At 33.7% G+C, this 25340-nt stretch overlaps 1 protein-coding gene across 14 annotated transcripts in view; it reads left to right on the top strand.

Moving 5' to 3' along the window:
* The window catches only part of NBEA (neurobeachin), a 680715-nt gene that overhangs the window by 121264 nt on the left and 534111 nt on the right, over positions 1-25340 (top strand). For all 14 annotated transcript variants that reach the window (XM_027588285.2, XM_027588293.2, XM_027588287.2 and 11 more), the window contains exons 9-10: positions 18172-18369; positions 18998-19131. In XM_027588285.2, the coding sequence (XP_027444086.1) occupies positions 18172-18369; positions 18998-19131 (332 nt within the window). The remainder of the gene's footprint in view (positions 1-18171; positions 18370-18997; positions 19132-25340) is intronic.

The raw sequence follows: 25340 nt of genomic DNA, 5'->3' as shown, positions 1-25340 counted from the left end.
AATTCTGAAAATGTTCTTAAAAATCCTAGATATAAGGAATGTTTTGAGTAATGGACATTCTATTATTTCTAAAGTGATTTTGTGGAAAATATACCGCTTGTGATCATATTTGTTTAGCTATATTTGCTTTAAAATATCAAACTCAACACCCAAAGAACAAATGATCCAATCAAGATATGCACAGACATTTTTCCAAAGAAGACATTCAAATGGCCAACAGACATGAAAAACTGCTCAACATCGCTCGGCATCAGGGAAATCCAAATCAAAACCTCAGTGAGATACCACCTCACACCCGTCAGAATGGCTAAAATTAGGAAGTCAGTAAACGACAGATGTTGGCGGGGATGTGGAGAAAGGGGAACCCGCCTACACTGTTGGTGAGAATGCAAGCTGGTGCAGCCACTCTGGAAAACAGTATGGAGGTTCCTCAAAAAGTTGAAAATAGAGCTGCCCTTCGACCCAGCAATTGCACTACTGGGTATTTACCCCAAAGATACAAATGTAGGGACCCGAAGGGGTACGTGCACCCCAATGTTTATAGCAGCAATGTCCACAATAGCCAAACTATGGAAAGAGCCAGGATGTCCATCAACAGATGAATGGATAAAGAAGAAGTGGTATATATACACAACGGAATATTATGCAGCCATCAAAAGGAATGGGATCTTGCCATTTGCAACGACATGGATGGAACTGGAGGGTGTTATGCTGAGCGAAATAAGTCAATCAGAGAAAGACATGTGTCATATGACCTCGCTGATATGAGAAATTTTTAACCTCAGGAAACAAACTGAGGGTTGCTGGAGTGGTGGGGGGTGGGAGGGATGGGGTGGCTGGGTGATAGACATTGGGGAGGGTATGTGCTATGGTGAGTGCTGTGAATTGTGCAAGACTGTTGAATCACAGATCTGTACTTCTGAAACAAATAATATATGTTAAAAAAAAAAGATAGTAGGAAGGGAGAAATGAAGGGGTAGGGATCGGTTGGGGAGACGAACCATGTGAGACGATGGACTCTGAAAAACAAACTGAGGGTTCTAGAGGGGAAGGAGTGGGGAGATGTGTTAGCCCAGTGATGGGTATTATTGAGGGCAGGTATTACATGGAGCACTGGGTGTTATATGCAAACAATGAATCATGGAACACTACATCAAAAACTAATGATGTAATGTATGGTGACTAACATAACATAATAAAAATTTAAAAAAAAATCGGGCACCTGAGTGGCTCAGTCGGTTAAGCCTCTGCCTTCGGCTCAGGTCATGATCCCGGGGCCCTGGGATCGAGCTCTGCCTCGGTCTCCCTGCTCGGCCGGCAGTCTGCTTGTCCCTCTCCACCCCGTCCCCCCATATGCGCACTCTCTCTTTCTTTCTCTCTCTCGCGTGCTTTCTCTCAAAAACATAAATAAAATCTTTTAAAAAATCAGGTGTATTACTTTAAAGCTATAATATTTTTAAAATATTAGAATTTCAGTCGATGGTGAGAAAAGTGTTCTATTTTTCCAGTGACCTGGTCCCACCTCCCCCCACCAGTGTAATGCCTTTAGACTTAATTATCCAGTTCATATAATTTTTACTCACTGGTCTTAAATTAAAATCTGTAATTCCTACAAGGTTTTTATCTAATTATTGGAACATTTTGTATATACTAACATGTTTTTACTCCACCAACTCAGTCTAATAATGCTTCCTGATGGTCAAGATGGGAAATGTATAACCTAATTTCTTTTCTTCATTAATCAAAGATCTTTAGTTACTGTTTTTAAAATTTCATTATAAACTCATGGATTTAAATGTATTTGAAGTGTTCCAATCTGTAGCCATTACTGTCCTTTTTGAAATTAAAATTGTCCCACCTTTGAGCAATGAATGCCTATTCCAATTGGTTCCTTAGTCCCTTGACCTGACCCTGTAGTCTTTGATAGATTTCTTGCTATTTCCCATGATAGTATTTCAGACTCATTCTGAACATTTTGTTGTTTCCGTCCTGGAATCAGCCATTATTAGATGAATCCTTAGTTTCTATTAGTGTGAAATTGAGGACTTTGCTGTGTTTTAATTTGACCTTCTCTAAGTTAAATCTGTATCTCCTTTTTTCTATATTGAGAATAGTGGTTGTCAAGTGTGCAGAGGGTAATAGGATTAAGAAAGCCCATATTTACATGAACAACAGTCTCTGAACAATACTACCAATATTACTCTACTGACATTATTACTGCAAACAGTTAATTTTTTTTTTGCATATGTTCTCTTCATTCTCCTTGCCATTTTTTAATAGTTTAAGTATGTTATAGGCTGAATTGTATTCCCCCTCAAATTTTTATGCTGAAGTCCTAGATCCCAGTAGCTTAGAATGTGGCCATATTTAGAGATAGGGTCTTTAAAGAGGTAATTAAACTTAAGTGAGGCTATTAAGGTGGGTCTTAATTTAATATGAATTGTGTCCTTATAAGAGGAAATTAGGATACAAACATGCACTGAGGGAAAACCATATGAAGATACAGGGAGAAGAGGTTTCAGAAGGAACCAGGTCTGCTGACACCTTGATTTTAGACTTCTAGCCCCCAGAATTGTAAGAAATAAATTTTTGTTGTTTAAACTACCCAGACTCTGGTACTTTGTTGTGGCAACACTAACAGACTAATACGTGGTATGATCTACACTGTGAGTATATGTAGTTATTACATACTATTCTCAGTTTAAAAAATTCTTAGTTGCAGTCCTTTAGGTACTTATATGTTTAAGTTTCATCACATTCCTTATATTGATGTATTTTGGCTATCTGAAGCTCACTCTGTAGTGTATTTCTCTAGATGGGCTTATGGGAATAGTATTTCTTGAGAACTGCATTTCATTATTAGTTTATTAGGGGTGTTTACACTTGAAAGGCATATGCCTGCTTATAAAATCCTTGACTAACCTTTCTTTGAATGTCTTAAATATGTTACTGATTTTCTTCTGGGTTAAAATGTTTTGTTGAAAGTCTGATGACAGTTCTAACATCCTTTCTGTTATCAGGCACTTGTTTTTTTGCCTACATGTTCAAAGGATTTTTTTTTCTTTATATCTAGTAATTTTGCCAGATATGTCTTGGTTGTTGGAGCTGATTTCTCAGATAAGTGGTGTGTACTTTCAGTATGTAGTTTTGCATCTTTTTAAATTTTAAGAATTTTTTTTTAATATTGTTTAGTATTTGTTGTTTCCTTACTTTGGTTTTCCTTTTCAGAGATTTGATTATGCATCTTTGATTTTACTCTACTTATCTTTAATATTTGTCACTGTGTGTGTGTGTGTGTGTGTGTGCAAATTATTTTTTGGGTTTCTTACTTTTCATTTGAAGGACTCTATTTGTTATTTCTTGTAGGCTGGGTCAGATAGCAACAAATTACCTCCATTTTTATTTTTTGATTCCATTTTGCTTTCAGATAGCTTTTCTGAATATAAATTCTTGGTTAAAAGTTTTTTCTTTGAGCACTTTGAATGTTTTATTTCACTATGTTCTGGCCTCCATTTTTTAGGTGAGAAGTCAACTTTTGATCTTATTGGTGTTCTTTTTTAGGTGAAGAGTCATTTTTCTCTTGCTGCTTTTAAGATTGTCTCCTTGTCTTTAGCTTCTAGCATTTTTACTATGATTTTTCTGTTTGTAGATTTCTTTGCTTTTATTTTTCTTTGAGTTCATGGGCTTTCTGAAAGTGCAAATTAATGTTTTCCAGAAATTGGGGAAGTTTTCAGTTCAGCAAGTTTTTGAGTATTTTTCTCTTTTTCTTCTCTACTTCTGCTATTCCCATTTTGCATATGTTGGTATACTTAGTTGTTTCCCACATTTCTCTGAGGCTTCAATTTTTCTTAGTCTTTTTTCTTTCTGGTTTTTGGATTACATAATCTTTATTAATTTATTTTCATGTATGCTAATTCTGTCCTCTGTTCAAACCTTTTGTTGAGCACCTGTAGAAAAATTTTCAATTCAGTTACACTTTTCAGCTCTAGAATTTCCATTTGGATTTTTTTTATAGCATTTCTCTCTTAATTGATATTCTCTATTTAATAACTTTTTTAAAGATTTAGTTACTTATTTCAGTGAGAGTGAGTGAGAGAGAGTGAGCACGGGGGCAGGGACAGAGGAAGAGAGAAAAACTCAAGCAGACTCCGTGCTGAGCCCCATGTGGGGCTCCATCTTAGGACCCTGAGATCAGACCTGAGCCAAAACTAGGAGTTGGGAGCTTAACCGACTGGGCCACCCAGGCACCCCGATAATCTATTTAATATGACATTGTCATCATACCTACATTTACTTCTCTAATTATGGTTTTCTTTTAGTTTTTTGAATGTATTTTTAATGGCCAGTTTGGAGTCTTTTTCTGTTCAGTCTGACATCTGTTTGCTCTCACTGGCAGTTTCTGTTGCCTGCTCTTTTCCATATGTATGGGTTATATTTTCCTTTCTCATTCCATGCCTCTCAATGTCTGGTTGGAAAATGTCCCTATTTTCTTTTTTCTTTTGAAAAATTATAACAACTTTATTGAAATGTAATTTACATATCATACAATTCACTCCTTTTAAGTGTACAAGTAAATTATTTTGAGTAACTTACAGAGTTGTACAGACATCACCACAATCCAATTTTAGAACATTTCTATCACCTTACATGCCTATTGGCAGTCACTCCTCATTCTCACCCCCATCCTACTCATACCATTTTATATAACAATTGTGCTTCTGAAAATCCTTCAAGGAATAATTTAGTGAATACTGATATTTATGCATAAACATGATTATTATACCTTAATATATAACTTTGAAATGTTGGAAGTAATCTAAACACCAAAATGGAGTATATTATAAGAAAATTATCATATTTTAATAATAGATTATCTTTATAGTCATTTAAATTGCATTATAATTTAAAAAAAACTAAAAATGTTATATTTAATTAATTATGATGTGAGGTTGTTTGTTCCTACAAACCAAAATAGGGAATATGATATTTGCATCGTAAACTGAAAAACTTAAGGCCAGTTTTTTTCAAATAAGAATATGTTTTATTAGACTTATTACATTATATTTCCCAAAAAGATTTTATGACTTCCCAGAGAATATATTAAACATTATTTATTCCATTGTGAGCAATATGAACAAAATTAAAGTAACAATAGAATGTACATACATTTCAGAATTGTTAAAATGCCAATGTGGAAAAACTAATTACAGTATTTAACAATACATTCGCCAGTATTTCAATCATTATTTTTAGAAAGCAGGTATTCAGGGCGCCTGGGTGGCTCAGTCATTAAGCGTCTGCATTCGCCTCAGGTCATGATCCCAGGGTTCTGGGATCTAGCCCCGCATTGGGCTCCCTGCTCGGCAGGAGGCCTGCTTCTCCCTCTCCCACTCCCCCTGCTGTGTTCTCTTTCTCGCTGTGTCTCTCTGTCAAATAAATAAATAAAATCTTTAAAAAAAAAAAAAAGAAAGAAAGCAGGTATTCAGATCTTAAGCATGATAGACATATAAAAAAAGATAAGAATTAATGACCTGTTTCAGATTGTTTTAAGAGGATAGTAACCATGAGCCAAACAGAGTGATATCTTAAGTGTTTTCTAGTATTTTTCACTTCAATTCATTGAAGATTATAGGAATGAATTTTATTAGTAATTATTGGTACAAGACTTTCAGCTGGAAAAAGATTTTATTGCTTAAGTTCAGTGTGTGGTGAAGAACGTTGGTGATTTCATATTCATACTTGATGGTTGTGTGTTTCTCAAAGCAACCAACTCTTTTATACATGTAGTAAGTAAAGGAAAGGGCACAAAAAAGCAAAAAGAAGCAAAAAAGAGCCAAAGAAAGATATTTAAAGAAATAAAAACTGAGAAGTGGTAGGTTTTAGCAGTGGTAGAAAACAAAAGTTTTGTGATTGAATTGAATCCAGAAAGAAGACCAAAATCAAGGAAGAAATAGGGTATATTTTTAGTCTTAAAAGTATAAATGTTATATTTTTAGTCTTAAAACTATGAGTGCAATTACATGTAAAGTGGTTGTATATTGTCAAAAAGAGATTAGAAAATAAAAATGCCAAAAAGTTAGAAAAAGATTAATGGATAATTTTATTTTAAATTCTGAATTTTCTCTGAATAAGCAAAAGTCACTTAAAGTAGCTTTAAAATGACTAGAGGAAAAACTGAAGATTCTATTTAGATGAATTTCTTCATACAACTTTAAAATTCAGAGAACATTTGTTAAGGCATTTCTATTCATGGAGCACTATTATAGGCATTATGGAACATGCAAAGCTGTAAATTACCTTTAAGGAACTTATTAACCAAGTGAGGGAGAAAAACATACAAAAAGCTAAAAAGTGAAGTTGGTTGAATTTATACTCATGATATAATCTGAGAACAGTAAGTCCAATGGGATCATGGAAAAGGATTCTGATTGTAGGAACTGAGAAGTGCTTCATAGAGAAGATAGCTTTAAAACCAGTTCAGTCAGGTTCATGAAGCTTCTCATTTTCAATTGATTTTTTTTCTGTGGGGATGACAATTAGAATTTGCAAAACAATCTCTTAAAACCTATCTAATTACAAAATTTCTTAATTAAATTTTTATTTGAGTAGAGTTGACACAATGTTTTATACATTTTAGGTGTACGACATAGTGATTTGACAAGTTTATACATTATGCTATGTTCAGTACAACTGTAGCTACCATTTGTCACCATACATCACTATTATAATATCATTGACTTTATTCTTAATGTTGTGCCTTTTATTTCTGTGACTTATTCATTCCATAACTGGAAGCTTGTATCTGCAGTCGCCTTTACCCATCATGCTCTCCTCTAGCAACCATCATCTTCCATATCTTGGCTATTATAAATAATGCTGCAATAAACATAGGGTTGCACATATCATTCCAAATTAGTGTTTTCATTTTCTTTGGGTAGATACTCCATAGTGGAATTACTAGATTACAGGGTATTTCTATTTTCAATCTTTTGAGGACCCACCATACTTGTCTTCTACAGTGGCTGAAAATAAACACAAAAACTCAATGTGAGGCCTGAAAATCATAAAAATCCTTGAACAGAGCACAAGCAATATTTTCTCTGACATTGGCCTTTGCAACAGTTTTCTAGATATGTCTCCTAAGGCAAGAGAAACAAAAGTAAAAATAAACTATTAGGACTGCATCAAAATAGGAAGTTTTAGCACAGTGAAGGAAAATAACCAACAAAATGAAAAGTCAACCTACTTGACTTTTGAATAAGAGAAGATACACATGATATATCTGATAAGAGATTAATATCCAAAATATATAAGGAACTCATGCAACTCAGTTCCAAAAAAAAATCCAATTAAAAAGTGGGCAGAGGACCTGAATAGACATTTTTTTCAGAGAAAACATACAGATGGCCAACAGACACGTGAGAAGATGCTCAACATCTCTAATCATCAGGGAAATGCAAATCAAAACCCTAATTAGGTATCACTTTACACCTTTAGTCAAAATGGTTAAAATAAAAAGACAAGAAATAAGTTGGCTTAATTAATTTCAGAAAACATTCAACCTGATTTCTGATTTTGTCCATGTTGGAGCAACTGGTACTGAATGTGCCATACTACTGTAAATAACTATAAATATGGGCAAAATGTACAAAGCATCTGTTTTTGACACTTGTCAATACACAGCACAGACCTGAGATCCTTGAAAGTAGGAATATATTTAATATGAGCTTGGTATTCACCCTTGGTATCTAGCTGGGGCCAATAGAAATATTTCCACATGCTCTAGCTGTGGAGGGTGCTGAGCTGAGGAGTTTGAGATCAGAATTCAGGGCAGCTTGAAACAACTAGAATATGTGGAACAGGGAGCAAAAAAGGAGCAAGCTGTTGGGGTAGGGGCAGAAGTCTTTCTGTGGGTTTCCTGTGCATTCTTTGCCAAGTGTAGAGCTGTACATTTAGAGGGGGAGTCTCCATGAGCCCTAGCAGAAAGCAGGTGTTAACTAGTAGCAGAAGAGAGGTAGTAGAGGTCACACAATTGTTTGAGACTATGGAGTGTCAGCCCAGTGAGAGGAGGTTTATTTCCATACCCTTTAGTGCTCAGTAATTATTATACAAATGAATGACAGTAGTGATATAGAAATTTTGGAGTTTTACTGTACTGGATTACATTTATTTATATATGTGTCCAACCAGATCATTTCTACAACATATATCTTTTATGATTATATAATATTGATTGCTTTTGCAGTTTAACATTTAAAATTTCTAGCTTATCACAGTATCCATTCTTCTGTGCAACTGCATGCATGTTAAAAACTTTTATCCGTATTAGAAGAATGAGTTAATGAGATTGCTTAATATTGGCAAATGATTACTTAATTTGATATAAGTAGTTTCTTGGTATCATTATGTTAAATATTTCTCTTGGATATTGGTTAGTATCAGTGTTATGTTTCTTTTATTTAATATTTGAAATAGTGTAGTTATAGTGCTGATACTTGGTTACCTGCCATTATCATAATTTTTAAAGATTTGACTGGGTGGGGGCACTTGGGTAGCTCTATCAGTTAAGTGTCTGACTTCAGTTCACGTCATGATCTCAGGGTCCCAGGATCAAGCCCCATGTCTCAGGCTCTGCACTCAGTGGGGAGTCTGCTTCTCTCTCTCCTTCTGCTCCTCCCCCCGCTTGCACATGCATTCTCTCTCTCTCTCTCAAATAAAGAAATCTTTAAAAAGAAGATTTGATTGGGTGAACAATTATCCACTGTATTGAAGTACTGACTTCATGCACAGAAATTTTCTGTGCTGATCTATTTGCCATTTGTTGACATGTTTGTGACTATAATATTTTCTTTACATTCTTGCTTATTAAGAGATGGTAATAATGATTGCAGGGCATGCAATTGAATAAAATTCATCAGTATATCAGATATTTATTATATTCAAGGAACTGTTCTAAGCATTTAGAATTAAAAATGATCAAGCTTATACTCTTTATGAGAATAATTATATTCCTAAATGTTTATAATTGAAAGTTGAAATATGTACCCAAAAGGAAATACAATGCAAATACTATTAAAGTTTTGTGAAAGGATGATTAATTTCAGCTACAAAGGCTTGAGGAACTCTTCGTAGACAAAGTTATTTAGGGTTCTTGAAAAATACATAAATTTCAGAAGGTTGAGCAGGAGATGATGATAGAATGTGAGAAGAGAGGGCATGATTACAGGGATAGAAGCAAGGGATATAGGATGTGTTTATGGATTAATCCACAATCAGTCATGGATTCATGATAGAATACAGAGTAGATAGGCTGAGTGGTTTATGGTGGAATGTGAGGATGATTATGATAGATTGAAACTAAGTTATTAAAGATTTTGAATATCAAAATAGGGAATTTTGATTTTCCAGTCATTTGGAATTATTAAAAATTGTAGCAGAAGAATGGATTGATCCTATTTATGTATTTTCCTAGAGAAGTTTGGAAATGTGGATATTAGAGTCTGAATTATTTTTAATGAATTCAGGTGGAATATTCATTTTGAAGGGAAAACTCTACAATATACAGGTGGCAACATTCTCTTAGTTATACATCAGGAAATATAATTCATGGAATGTTGCAATGTCATTATTAAAATCAGCAACACTTGTTACATAGTGATCCTGGAAGAGCAACAGGTATTGCTATATATGTATGTTATTCTTACATAACTTCAATGGAAAATGGCTATATTCTTGACATTGGTGAAGTTTTCAGATATTAGTATTAGAAAAAAACAAGTCTTTGCTCTTGTAGCAATTAGATAAACTTAATTTAGTTGAGTTTAGCATCTTCTGGAACATTTTCTCATATTCATGTTAAATAATTCCAGTTTGGGTGATGAGGGTTCTACTCAATGAGGCTTTTCCTCATTAGCAACTATGTTACAGATATCTGAATGTTCACTATCTGAAGTGCAATATACCATTACATAAAGTTTATGGTAAATGTTTTCTGAGTGACATTTATGAAAAAATATTGAACATAGAATAATATCTGTATAATACTAAGTAGAAAAGAACACAGTAATAGCAGCTACCATTTTGAGTTGCTTTTAAAGATCCACGTATTTATTGTTCAAAGTACTCTATTTACTATTTTATCTGTTAGGTGTGTAACAGATGAGAGGTAAATAACTTGTGGATGGATACACATCTAATCAGTGATAGAGTTCAGATTCAGACTTAAGTCCAACTGATTTTGAACCTAATGTTTTTAACTATTTATTGCACTGTATAAAACTGACAATACAGTAATTTTACTTTTTTAAATTTCAAAGCTTTTATTCAAGTTTTACTGAGATAAAATTGACACATAACATTGTATTAGTTTAAAGCATACAATGTATTGATTTGAGATATGCATATATTGTGAAATGATTACCACAATAAGGTTAGTTGACACATCCATCACCTCACATAGTCATAATTTTTAGTGTGTACTGAGAACTTTTAAATCTATTCTCTTAGCCACTTCCAAATATACAATAAAGTATTATTAACTCTAATCAACATTTTGTATATTGTATCTTCAGAACTTATTCCTCTTAAAAGTAGAAGCTTATACTTTTTGAATACCTTTACCAATTTATCTACCCCTGCCCTCCGCCTGTGGTCATTCTTTGTATCTATGAATTCTTTGTTTGTTTGAGATTCCACATATATGTAAGGTCATATAGTATTGGTCTTTCTCTGTCTGACTTATTTCACCTAGCATAATGCCCTCAAGGTCTATATGTTGTTTACAAATGGCATGATTTCATTCTTTTTTATGGCTGAATAACATCCCATTGTATACATATATACATATACCACATTTTCTTTATCCATTAATGCATCTATGGACACTTAGGTTGCTTCCATGTCTTGGTTCTTTTTTTTTTTTTCTAAACAGATCTTTTTTTTTTTAAAGATTTTATTTATTTATTTGAGAGAGAGAGAATGAGAGATAGCATGAGAGGGAAGAGGGTCAGAGGGAGAAGCAGACTCCCTGCTGAGCAGGGAGCCCGATGTGGGACTTGATCCCAGGACTCCAGCATCATGACCTGAGCTGAAGGCAGTTGCTTAACCATCTGAGCCACCCAGGTGCCCCCCATGTCTTGGTTCCTGTAAATAATGCTGCAGTGAACATGGGGGTACATATATCTTTTTGAATTAATGTTTTTTTGTTTTTTTGGATAAATATCTAGAAGTCGAATTGCTAGATCCTATGGTAGTTCTATCTTTAAGTTTTTTATAATTCAGTTTTTAAAAATTTATTTGAGAGAGAGTGCACATGAGCACTTGTGTTTGCCTGTGTGAGTGGGGAAGGGAGGGGCGAATGGAGAGGGAGAGAATCCCAAGCAGATTCCACTTGAGAGTGGAGCCCAAGGTGGGGCTCAATCCCAGACCCCGAGATCATAACATGAGCCAAAACCAAGCCTCTCAACCAACTGAGCCACCCAGGTGCCCCTGTTTTTAAGTTTTTGAAAACATGTCATACTGTTTTCCGTAGTTGTTGCATTTACATTCCCACCAACAGTGCAAAAAGATTCTTTCCTCCGCATCCTTGACAACACTTGTTATATATTGTCTTTTTGGTAATAGCCATTCTAACAGGTGAACAGGTGTGAGGTGATAGCTCATTGTGGTTTTGATTTACATTTCCCTAATTAGTGATATTGAGCATTTTTTCATGTGTCATTTGGCCATCTATATGTCTTTTTTGGAAAAATGTCTATTCAGGTCCTCTGCCTATTTTTAAATCAGATTTTTTTTTTGGTATTGTATGAGCTTTTTATATATTTTGGATATTAACCCCTTATCAGGCATATGATTTGCAGATATTTTCTCCTATTTGATAGCTTTTTCATTTTTTTGGTGCTTTCCTTCACTCTCCAGAAGCTTTTTAGTTTGATGTAGCCCAGTGGGCCATTGGTTTATTTTTGCTTTTGTTGCCCTTGTTTTTTTCAAAGTCAAAAAATTCCTTAATATAAGGTAGCTGTCCTGGCTAGAACATATGTTCCTCTTCGTCCAGTGGCTATTTCAGTCATTTACATATTGCTTTTCTTGGTATGATGTCATCAACATAAGGAAGCACCACTGCTCTGCCTGACTGAACTCTAAACTCAAACGTGCCCTTGGGTCCTCCAACTCCTTGACTCCCCTCTTCCTTGTTTGGGCTGCTTCTCCAGTCTTGTAATGTCATATACACTCTTCCCCCAAATTCCCGCAATTAAATACTTTTATTTCTACAAACTAACTCATATGTTTTACTCCTCCAAAATAATTAAATCTGCTTTTGATCAGTGCTTTGCAACATAAATAAATAATCTATTTTACTTGAAAATGATTGGAGCTAAATACTTTGAGTATGTATAATTCTACCTAAATACCTATTAAAATGTTTATTTTTTAATACCAAGGCACCCAGTGAAGAAGGCAAATTAAATTGGCTTTATGCTGCCAATATTACTACCTAGTATATTTAACTCATAATTTCATTCAGATATTACTTTTTTAAAAATTATTATTTTGTTGTTGTTGTCGCCTGTACTTTACTGCAAGAGGGACTGAAATACAATCTTTATTTTAAACCAGAACATGCGTTAAGCCCAACTGTTACCTCTAGATTAGAAAGTGTGAATCTGTGAGTTACATAAACAGATTAAATTTTGAAACTCTGAGGTGGCAGATAAAGTTCTACATTCCATTTAATTGAGAAGAGAAAGCAAGTTTTGATACAAAGTACTGTAATTTTGTTAGCTTATTTCTTATATCAAAATATGTAATGTGCTTACATTTAAAAGACAAAAAGTACCATCCATAGCCACATATATACAAATCTTCATTTATTCATGTTGCTCTTTTATTGGTAGATGCCTAATAAATGGTTTGCATCCGAAGTTCAAGGAAGGAAGGCTCTCTCTGATACTAGTTTAAAAGTAGAAAAGGGCTAAATGTGGCCTGACATGTTTGGTCTCCACAGTGTTTTTAAACATTTGCATTAAATTACAGATTAGGTGATTTTATAAAGAAGTCCAGAGTTCATGTTTCTTTTGAAAAATATTGAAGAACTGGCAACATGGTACAATAATTGATTTGAGCTGAGCATTGAGGGGCACTTTTAGACAGGACATGCACTGTCTGGTTTGAAGAAATCCACATGCGGCGTGCTTCATTTATACACATATCTATTGGCCTCCTATAAGAGTCTGAGTTTGGAACATTTGGTTTAACCTTACCGTAACATTAGAGTAATGAAATGGGGCCACACTGGTTAGATGATTTCCTTGGCACTTATTAAATAAAGGTCTGGAGATAATTAGTGGTAGACCCTGGATTATAATCCACATCACTTCACCATTAATCCATTAGTACGGTGAGTCAGAAGACTTGGCATTGTGTCTTGGCACTATTCCTTCCAGATCTTAATCTCTCTAATTTTTCAGTTTTCACATTTGTAAGTTGAAAATAATAATAATATGTGATTTTTGCAAAGCTTAAATATTATTTATCATTGTCAAATTTATATCTGTAGAGAAATTCTAACCATATCTAACAATACTTTTCTTTTTTTTAATTTTATTTTATTGTTATGTTAATCACCATACATTACATCATTAGTTTTTGATGTAGTGTTCCATGATTCATTGTCTGCGTAAGCACCTAGTGCTCCATGCAGTACGTGCCCTCTTTAATACCCGACACCAGGCTAACCCATCCCCCCGCCCCCCTCCCCTCTAGAACCCTCAGTTTGTTTCTCAGAGTCCATAGTCTCTCATGGTTCATCTCCCCCTCCAATTTCCTCTCCATAATTTTTCCCTTCCTGCTATCTTCTTTTTCTTCTTTTTTTTTTTTTTTAACATATAATGTATTTTTGTTTCAGAGGTACAGGTCTGTGATTCAACAGTCTTGCACAATTCACAGCGCTCACCATAGCACATACCCTCCCCAATGTCTATCAGCCAGCCACCCCATCCCCCCCACCCCCCACCACTCCAGCAACCCTCAGTTTGTTTCCTGAGATTAAGAATTCCTCCTATCAGTGAGGTCATATGATACATGTCTTTCTCTGATTGACTTATTTCGCTCAGCATAACACCCTCCAGTTCCATCCAAGTCCTTGCAAATGGCAAGATTTCATTCTTTTTGATGGCTGCATAATCCTCCATTGTATATATATATACCACATCTTCTTTATCCATTCATCTGTCAGTGGACATCTTGGCTCTTTCCACAGTTTGGTTATTGTGGACATTGCTGCTATAAACATTGGGGAGCATGTACCCCTTTGGATCCCTACAGTTGTATCTTTGGAGTAAATACCCAGTAGTGCAATTGCTGGGTCATATGGTAGCTCTATTTTCAACTTTTTGAGGAACCTCCATACTGTTTTCCGGAATGGCTGCACCAGCTTGCGTTCCCACCAACAGTGTAGGAGGGTTTCCCTTTCTCTGCATCCTCATCAACATCTGTCACTTCCTGACTTGTTAATTTTAGCCATTCTGACTGGTGTGAGGTGATATCTCATTGAGGTTTTGATTTGGATTTCCCTGATGCTGAGCGATGCTGAGCACTTTTTCATGTGTCTGTTGGCCATTTGGATGTCTTCTTTGGAAAATGTCTGTTCATGTCTTCTGCCCATTTCTTGATTGGATCATTTGTTCTTTGGGTGTTGAGTTTGATAAGTTCTTTATAGATTTTGGATACTAGTCCTTTATGTCATATGTCATTTGCAAATATCTCCTCCCATTCTGTAGGTTGTCTTTTGGTTTTGTGAACTGTTTCTTTTGCTTTGCAAAAGCTTTTTATCTTGGTGAAGTCTCAGTAGTTGATTTTTGTCCTTGTTTCCCTTGCCTCTGGCGATGGTTCTAGGAAGAAGTTGCTGCGGCTGAGGTCGAAGAGGTTGCTGCCTCTCTTCTCCTTTAGGATTTTGATGGACTCCTGTCTCACATTTAGGTCTTTCAACCATTTGGAGTCTATTTTTGTGTGTGGTGTAAGGAAATGGTCCAGTTTCATTCTTCTGCATGTGGCTGTCCAATTTTCCCAACACCATTTATTGAAGAGACTGTCTTTTTTCCACTGGACATTCTTTCCTGCTTTGTCGAAGATTAGTTGACCGTAGAGTTGAGGGTCCATTTCTGGGCTCTCTATTCTGTTCCATTGATCTATGTGTCTGTTTTTGTGCTAGTACCAAACTGTCTTGATGATTACGGCTTTGTAATAGAGCTTGAAGTCTCGAATTGTGATGCCGCCAGCTTTGTTTTTCTTTTTCAACATTCCTCTGGCTGTTCGGGGTCTTCTCCATACAAATTTTAGGATTATTTGCTCCATTTCTTTGATAAAAGTAGATGGTATTTTGATAGGGATTGCTTTAAATGTGTAGACTGCTCTAGGTAGCATTGACATCTTCACAATATTTGTTCTTCCAATCCATGAGCATGGAATGTTTTTCCATTTCTTTGTGTCTTCCTCAATTTCTTTCATGAGTATTTTATAGTTTTCTGAGTACAGATCCTTTGCCTCTTTGGTTAGATTGATTCCTAGGTATCTTATAGTTTTGGGTGCAGTTGTGAATGGGATAAACTCCTTAATTACTTTCTTCTGTCTTGTTGTTGGTATATAGGAATGCCACTGATGTCTGTGCATTGATTTTATATCCTGCCACTTTACTGAATTCCTGTCTGTGTTCTAGCGGTTTTGGGGTGGAGTCTTTTGGGTTTTCCACATAAAGTATCATATCCTCTACAAAGAGTGAGAGTTTGACTTCTTCTTTGCTGATTTGGATGTCTTTTATTTCTTTTTGTTGTCTGATTGCTGTGGCTAGGACTTCTAATACTATGTTGAATAGCAGTGGTGATAGTGGACATCCCTGCCATGTTCCTGACCTTAGGGGGGAAACTCTCAGGTTTTTCCCATTGAGAATGATATTCCTTGTGGGTTTTTCATAGATGGCTTTTATGATATTGAGGTATGTACCCTCTATCCCTATACTCTGAAGAGTTTTGGTCAAGAAAGGATGCTGTACTTTGTCAAATGCTTTTTCTGCATCTATTGAGAGGATCATATGGTTGTTGTTCTTTCTTTGATTAATGTATTGTATCACATTGATTGATTTGCGGTTGTTGAACCAACCTTGCAGCCCAGGGATAAATCCCACTTGGTCATGGTGAATAATCCTTTTAATGTACTGTTGGATCCTATTGGCTAGTATTTTGGTGAGAATTTTTGCATCCCTGTTCATCAAGGATATTGGTCTGTAATTCTCCTTTTTGATGGGGTCTTTGTCTGGTTTGGGGATCAAGGTAATGGTGGCCTCATAAAATGAGTTTGGAAGTTTCCTTCCGTTTCTAGTTTTTGGAACAATTTCAGAAGAATAGGTATTATTTCTTCTTGAAATGTTTGGTAGAATTCCCCTGGGAAGCCATCTGGCCCTGGGCTTTTGTTTGTTGGGAGATTTTTGATGACTGCTTCAATTTCCTTAGTGGTTATAGGTCTGTTCAGGCTTTCTATTTCTTCCTGGTTCAGTTTTGGTAGTTGATACATCTCTAGGAATGCATCCATTTCTTCCAGATTATCTGATTTGCTGGCATATAGCTGCTAATAATATGTTCTTAAAATTGTTTGTATTTCTTTGGTGTTGGTTGTGATCTCTCTTCTTTCATTCACGATTTTATTTATTTGGGTCCTTTCTCTTTTGTTTTTGATAAGTCTGGCCAAGGGTTTATCAATCTTGTTAATTCTTTAAAAGAACCAGCTCTTAGTTTCGTTGATCTGTTCTACTCTTCTTTTGGTTTCTATATTTCATTGATTTCTGCTCTGATCTTTATTATTTCTCTTCTCCTGCTGGGGTTAGGCTTTATTTGCTGTTTTTTCTGCAGCTCCTTTAGGTGTAGGGTTTGGTTGTATATTTGAGACCTCTCTTGTTTCTTGAGAAAGGCCTGTATTGCTATATACTTTCCTAGGACTGCCTTTGCTGCATCCCAATGATTTTGAACAGTTGTGTTTTCGTTTTCATTTGTTTCCATGAATTTTTTCAATTCTTCTTTAATTTCCTGGTTGACCCATTCATTCTTTAGTAGGATGCTCTTTAGCCTCCCCTGTATTTGAGTTCTTTCCGACTTTCTTCTTGTGATTGAGTTCTAGTTTCAAAGCGCTGTGGTCCGAAAACATGCAGGGAATGATCCCAATCTTTTCGTACCGTTTGAGACCTGATTTGTGACCTAGGATGTGATCTATGCTGGAGAATGTTCCATGGGCACTAGAGAAGAATGTGTATTCTGTTGCTTTGGGATGGAATGTTCTGAATATATCTGGGAAGTCCATTTGGTCCCGTGTGTCATTTAAAGTCTTTGTTTCCTGTTGATCTTTTGCTTAGATGATCTGTCCATTTCAGTCAGGGGGGGGGTTAAAGTTCCCCACTATTATTGTATTGTTTTCAATGTATTTCTTTGCTTTTGTTATTAATTGGCTTATATAACTGGCTGCTCCCATATTTGGGGCATAGATATTTACTTGTTAGGTCTTCTTGTTGGATAGACTCTTTAAGTAGGATATAGTGTTCTTCCCATCTCTTATTATAGTCTTTGGTTTAAAATCAAATTTGTCTGATGTAAGGATTGTCACCCCAGCTTTCTTTTGGTGTCCATGAGCATGGTAAATGGTTTTGCACCCCCTCCCTTTCAATCTGGGGGTGTCTTTGGCTCTAAAATGAGTCTCCTGCAGACAGCGTATTGATGGGCCTTGTTTTTTTATCCATTTCCGATAGCCTCTGTCTTTTGATTGTGGCATTTAGCCCATTCACATTCAGGGTAACTATTGAAATATAGTTTATGATATGAAGTTTTAAATCAAAATCCTTTTACTACAGATGTAATAACATTTACATTTTTTCTAATAAAATTATTTTAAAAATAATCAAAAATAATAAAAACAAAAATATTCAGATCTGAGTCTGTTTATTAACATGATGAGTAAAATTTAACTCATAGAATTGAAGTGAGAATAATGAAATAATATAATACCGCTAATGCCTGACACTTGGAAGGGTCAAAACTAATTGTCTATTATTTCAAATGTTTCTGTGTTTTAAAACTTGAGAATTTTATTATGTTACATTTAAAAAGAGTATTTAATTTAGTTTTGTTTTTTCAGAGCACCTTCAAATTTAAATCTGAGAGTGACATTCATTTGGCAGAACATCATAAACAGGTTCTGTATGATGGGAAACTTGCAAGTAGTATTGCATTTACATATAATGCTAAGGCCACCGATGCTCAGCTATGCTTGGAATCATCACCAAAGGAAAATGCATCAATTTTTGTTCATTCCCCACACGCTCTCATGCTCCAGGTTGGTGAATAGTAGCTTAGTTTAATGTTCTCATTTACGTTTTAAACGTTCTCATTACATTTTAAAGCTTGCTAATGTGTAGATCTATGGTTGCTATTTATTTTTCTTTTTTGTTTTTTCTAGTTCTTTGAATAACATTTTCACCTTCTCCCTTATTTTCCTATTTTTATTTTTTGGCAATATACTTTACCCTGGACTAGTCAGTCTCCTTAGTAGGGAATCTGTCGTCTCTGTTATCTTGTCTGTTCTATAATCCTTTGAAATAAAATCAGTTGATTAGCTGCACAGATAGTTGTTAGACACAAAAATATACTTTGCTTTAAGAATGTACTAGTATCACACCCCCATATAAAAAGTACTTGGAAATCTTTAAATCTACTAATAGTATTTCTTATTCTAAATTGTTTTTTGATTTATAGCTTCATATTTTCAGTCTAAAAATCTCAACTTATTCCAATTTAAAAGTGGTTGGCAAAGATTTTATTTTACATGTGTGTCAAAAATTTTATAATTGAGGGATTTAAAATGTCTTTGTTTTAAAAATTTTTTACAAAGTTATTTGGAACAAGGAAATAGTGATAACTTTATTCTTCAGGAGTTTAATACACAATTTTGTTTTTGAACATAGGATGTGAAAGCTATAGTAACACATTCAATTCATAGTGCAATTCATTCAATTGGAGGGATTCAAGTGCTTTTTCCACTTTTTGCTCAACTGGACAATCGGCAGCTCAATGACAGTCAAGTGGAAACAACTGTCTGGTAAGTTTTCTTTAAATTTGTAATTTCTTGTAATTTTTATACACTTAGATTATGCCTGGCATAGTTGATGCTGTGTAAATGTATTACAATATTTGTTTTTTATCTCTGAAGTGCTAATAAAAGTTTCTTTAGACTAAGGCAGATATATATCCACACAATATTAAAACTTTGCACTTAAAATCATAAAGAAATGACTTGCTTGATAATAAATCAAAACTTCTTACCAGATGTAGCATAATGATTTTAATAAAAATTGAGGAAAAGTATTAGTCCTAACCCTATCCTTTGGAAATGCTTATGGTTTGGATCATCCATGAAATCCTGTTAGCTTAAACAAAATTACTGGGGTAAAGTTATTCTGAAAAAATGGTATTTGATAATAGTTACATAATTTATATATTATATATTAGTATTATTTTGTACTTATGTTATCATAATACTAGTATAATATTGATATTAGCTTTCCTTTATATATAGTTCATATATGAGAATCCAAATCTACCCAGTGGCTTATCCATGTTTATATAAAAATTGTTACTTTCTAATTAGGTTTATTTCATGTGCAATTCTGTAGCTTCCTTCCTTTTTATTAAAACATACCTCATGCATCAAATGCTGATTTAATTTTGTATCCTAGAATCATTTCTATAAGAAGTTAAATGTGAATTTTAACAACTATTTTTAATCTGTACATTGCTATGTTTGGAAAATTTTAAGAGAAAATCATATAGGTAAACATTCTTTTTTACTCCAGAAACAATATAGGAATGCTTCCCTAGTATTTACACATATATATGAAGTTCTTCATGGATCATTCCAATTTTGAATGTTGGAAAACCTAGTGAATAAAGCAAAGATGAGAAAATAAAGTCCATTGAAATGTAACATGATCTTCTCATATTTATTATTTAAATAAGCTATTAACAAAATTCTGTTTTAATTGCTAATAATATTATTCCTGTATTGAGACCACCTTTATGTACAGTATAAACATAAGTATAAATGTGACCTGTACACTTAACAACACCCAGCTCCTATCCATGGGTCATGCTTTCTTTTATATCAGTGTAAAAGTTGTAGTCTTGAAGTAAAAAGCTTTGAAGTAAAAAGGAATCCTGAGATCATGCCCTGCTGTGATATATTGCTATAAGATCTTAAATAATTTCATCGGGAGGGCTGGATATCAGCCTAGTGGAAAGATAAAACTTTAAATTTCAGTCCTGGATCGAAATTCAGATGTTTTGCTCTTTATCATCTAAGTGAACCAATATACATTGGAATCAATAATTAAAAACTTAGTAAGTTCTATGGAAAGAAGTTGGGGATGAAGTAGCCTTAGAAAAACTCCCATGTGTAATTTAAATATTCTTTATGAATTAATATTGTCTATAATCATTTTAACCTGGAATGGAATTTGTTGCTTTGTGAAGAAAAAGTAGAAAGATTATATAGTTTGAAAATGTAATAACTAAAACTGTCACAATAATATATATCTACATGAATAGCTATTATAAAATCTTAGTGCTAAAATCATATTTTAACAGGTTATCTGGTCCATTCATCCAGGGCACATGGTTATTTTTCATTGCCTGTCTTCAAAACTCATTTTAATGTTTATATTTTGGTATTTAAACTGTATTTATTTCATCATGGAGATAGAAGACAATGTAAGGGGTCAGCATTCTGATTTTCATTTTTATTTGGTTTTAGTTCTTTTGTATCATTCATCTTAATTTTTTCTCTATAATAAATAACTTCAACTTTTGTAGCTATATACATGTTCTTAGTTTAAATCCAACAGAAAACATATAATAAGAAAAGTATCACTATCCTCTTTAGTAATAATACATACCCAATTCCAAGCTACCCTGCAATTCAGTTATGTGCTATTTTGAATTCTTATCTAATACTTTTGCATTAATTGTGTCAAAGCCCTTGATGTCTGAGGTTGGCTCTTTTGTGGAAAATTGTATCTATCAGTAATAATAGTCTTGTTATTTCAAGTTTTGAAGGGGGCTGTTATAGATAAGTGTGTGCATCAGTGGTATAATCTTGGTTTTTAAAGTGTTAAAACCAAGTTATTAAATGGGACCTCTCCCTCTACTTGAAGAACCCAGATTCTTAGCTGTAGGGCAAGGGTCGATAGAGTTTCTTGTTTTCTGGCTATATCATAAATTCATATAGATGAATGAGACCTTGAAATAGGACATATCCTCTTATTTTTAGTTATTATTAAATTATTCTAGATGAAGGAGAGCCTATTTGAAGTTTTTAAATTTCCAGAGAGAATTAGTTATATTCTTTTTTTGAAAATCTGTTTGCATAATAAACATATGCCAACAATTATAATATTATCTAATTTTTGATTACTTTTTGGAGAAATTGAGCTAAGATATAAAATCAGTTCTCTGTCTTCTGTGTTTCAAGCTGAAGCATTTAGTTTCCATGTTCTTTCCTCCACTCAGTAGTCCTTTTTTATGAAACTTTTTATTGTTTCTCTGGTGGTACTATTATACTGTCCTTAGAAATCTTGATGAGTTTTACTCTACATAGGGGGTTAGTATTAAAATAATTTATTGAAGGAAAAATCTTACTTTCTGGAGCCTTTATAAATAGGCTGTGTGCAGAATTTTTGCGGCTTTGTTTTATTATGAAGGCTATGTATTATGGTTGTTATATATGTGGACTTTCAAGTCAGACAGACTTGGGCTCAAATCCTGGGTTTACTGTATTATTAGTGCAACTTTGAATATGTTAACAATTTTGTGCTTCCGTTTCCACCATTATAAAATTGCAATAATAATAGCACATTGGATTATTTAGATTAAATGTGATAAAAATACATAGATCATTAGAGTAAGCACTCAGTACATGCTGGGTTTTGTTACCATGACAGTGGGCTAGATGATCTACAGGAGTATCTCTAATACTATGGTTTTATATTTTAAAATTATATATCCTTAATCTTGGAAATTGGTTATTATAATATGGGCCGTATTACTTTATATTTGAACTTCTATCAGTGATATTATTTACAATAGAGACTTAAGTAGTTAATTAGGACTTATATTTTGAACTTTAATTGTAGTGATGAAAACTGGTTTTGAACTATCCATTTTCTAGATATGGTGGCTTAAAATAGAGGATGTGTTAACTCAAGTTGTGAAGCCAACACCAAGTCAAAGAAAGCCTGGAAGGGTTTAGGATGATTTTTCTTTAGCTGGTTTTTGGACCTTGTATAGCTGCCCCTTTAGTACTTAAATTTCCAGGAATAACACTTCCTGTCACCTTTTCTTTTAACATGTAGTTTTAGCTTTTATCATGGCACAAAAAAATTCACCAACAAAATGAGTAGATAAATATTACTGAACTTAGTTAAATAGCTTGTGGCATCACAAACAGTATTTTTGATGTTATCTGTTTTTCATAAGTAAATTAGGCCAATATGTAGTTACCATTTTGATTTCATTCTATTCATAATGATTCTTAAGCCCTGTGATGACCTTGAATAATTCTGCCAAGTGATCAAAGCTGTTTGGATTTTTTTTGCATGTTTTGTCATTCCTCAGGAACTATTTTATATTGGACTCGTCAATCTCAGTCCAGTGAATATTGAGAGCAATAACTAAACAAATTGCCTTTCATTAGACATTTAATAGTTTTAATGACTAAAAGAATGAACAAATGATTAATAAATTATTTCAAGAAGTATAACTCTAATCTTAATCATATTTTTTGTATTTTGTATCTCAGAATGACTCAATAAATTAGAAATTTAATTTTCCTTTGATTTGGATGATCAGATATATTGTAAATGACATATCTTTCTCATTTGGTCCACCCTCCTTTTTTTCAGAACATATGTTATTAAATTCTTTATGTGTTATAAAATAAACCTTCCTTATTGTGTAATATGGGAAGAATTTGCTTTGAAAAAAATACATTTTCTGGTGCAAGGTATAAATAGGCTTTTGTTTATCAAACAACTAAAAATAAACTAAGCAAAAAATTCTCATTAGTAACAATGTGATGCAATGAGCAGGACTTCTTTTGTGTCAGACAGATTAAGACTCAAACCAGTGTTCTGTACTATCTGATCTTAGGTGATAGGATTGTTCGAGGGTGTGTAGTAGTAGTAGTACATGGCATTTACTGAGTACTTACTATGTGCCAGTCTCTGTAACTGTATTTTCTCATCCAATACTTTCTGATGATGAGAGAGAGAAAAACTGAGTAACTTCCTCAAGGCACAGGACTTATTAAGTGGCAGATTAGAACCAGAATCCTAATCCTGAAAGCCTGACTCCAGAGCCCTCCCTTTAAACCACTGTGGACAACTCTGAGAATCACTTTTGCCAACTGTGGAATGACTCTTAATAATGCCAACTTTATCTGACTGTAAAATGAATTAAACTAAGCTAGTCTATGCAAAATATCTACCATAGTTTCTGGTACATAGTAGACATTGAATGTGTTTTCTCTCTTTCCTCAGTGAATATTAGTCTATTGATGTGATATAATTTTGTTTTACTAAAATTTATTTCTAATGCTGTTTTAACTCTGAAAAATTTTACAAACTAAAATTCAATCTCGAGTGATAGTTTAAATGAATTCTTTTAAATATATAAATATTTTTCTCAGAAAACTGTTCTTTTTGTTCTTAGTTATGATACAAGTTGTTTGGTAGACTGCTTTTGATGGAATGTGAGATATAAAAAAATTTAGGGAATCCCATAAGGAATTTATGTAGTGACCTATCATTAAGAATCTTCTTGTAATGTGAATGTTAATGACTCATTAATTGTTTAGTGAACTTAAATGAAGATTTTTTTCCTTTCTTTCTTTCTTTCTTTCTTTCTTTCTTTCTTTCTTTCTTTCTTTCTTTCTTTGAGAGGGGGAGAGGAAGGGGGGAGAAGGGGCAGGGGGGAAGGGAGAGAGAGAATCCCAAGCAGGCTCCAGCCCAGGGTGGAGCCCGACACTGGGATGGATCTCACAACCCTGAGATCATGACCTGAGCCAAAATCAAGAGTTGGACGCTTAACCAGCTGAGCCACTCCCCAGAGATTTTTTTTTCTTAAAATGTATTTTGCTCATCAGTTATTCCAATGATTATCTTGAATTTTATAACCTCCTTAATAATTAAGCCATTCCTTTAATTGAAAATTTCATTGTAAAGTCCTAATTAGCACTACTGTCATGTGTAAACCAACAAAATTGCCTGGAAATTTCAGTATTGTCAGTGACTATCTAAACCAGATTTTCCCTTATGCTTTGAAGTGACTTAAAAAATCATTTGTCCAACCATGTTTTCTGATTGTTAGTTCAGGGAAAATTACCTATTACACATACAATGAAAAAATTTTATTATATAGTTTTAACCCAATTGACAAAAAATGAAATGTGATTGATTTCAGTTGGCAAAGAAGTGAAATCAGTACCTGTTGATAATGATTGTCTCTCTTGTGAAGGTTATTGTTAATATATGTAGAATATAATATTTTGGTTTCCAAAAGAATTTAAGTATTTTTAACCTATCAAATTATATCCCCTTTATATTTTTTCAGAAAGAATGTATGTCTGTCACTTCTTACTTATATATATTTGCTAGTTTGCCTTTTTTAGTTTCCTAAATTATTAATGAAAATTCTTTAAGTAAAACAGACACAGAAAGTGTATTTGAGGTACATGTATTACTACTATTAGAGGAAAAAAAAGCAAATAATAATTTATTTAGTGAGATTTAACTAAAGTAAAATGGAATTTATATTGAATTTACTGTGAAAATTAATTTTTATGAAGTAAAAAATAAAATACATTAAGCATTCTGCCTGAAACATAAGGAAACTATAATTTAATGTTCAAAAACTTCCTCTTGTCAGGCAAGTCCTTTGTACTCTGTGGAGTCTCTACAAGAGATATCTAATAATAAAAATTGTAGTACATCTAGCAGTTTAATAAATTTGTCAGCTGTCAACAAGAGTGGATGTTTTGTTTTATTCTAGATTTATGACTTATGATTTATTGACTTTTCAAAGAAGCTGGTGTCTTATAGTCCATTTTAAAGTGTTTTTTATAATGAGTGATTGCTCTCACAATGATTCTTTCATAAAAAGTTTCCTTTAAATTTAGTGAAATGCATTTTTAATGCTATGTTAGTTTGTGCTATTTCATTTTACAGTACATAATTTTACTCTATAAAAGGCAAGGCT

The sequence above is a fragment of the Zalophus californianus genome, chromosome 3 (assembly GCF_009762305.2).
Source record: "Zalophus californianus isolate mZalCal1 chromosome 3, mZalCal1.pri.v2, whole genome shotgun sequence".
Taxonomy (NCBI): Eukaryota; Metazoa; Chordata; class Mammalia; order Carnivora; family Otariidae; genus Zalophus; species Zalophus californianus.
This window is presented reverse-complemented; position numbering and strand designations above follow the sequence as displayed.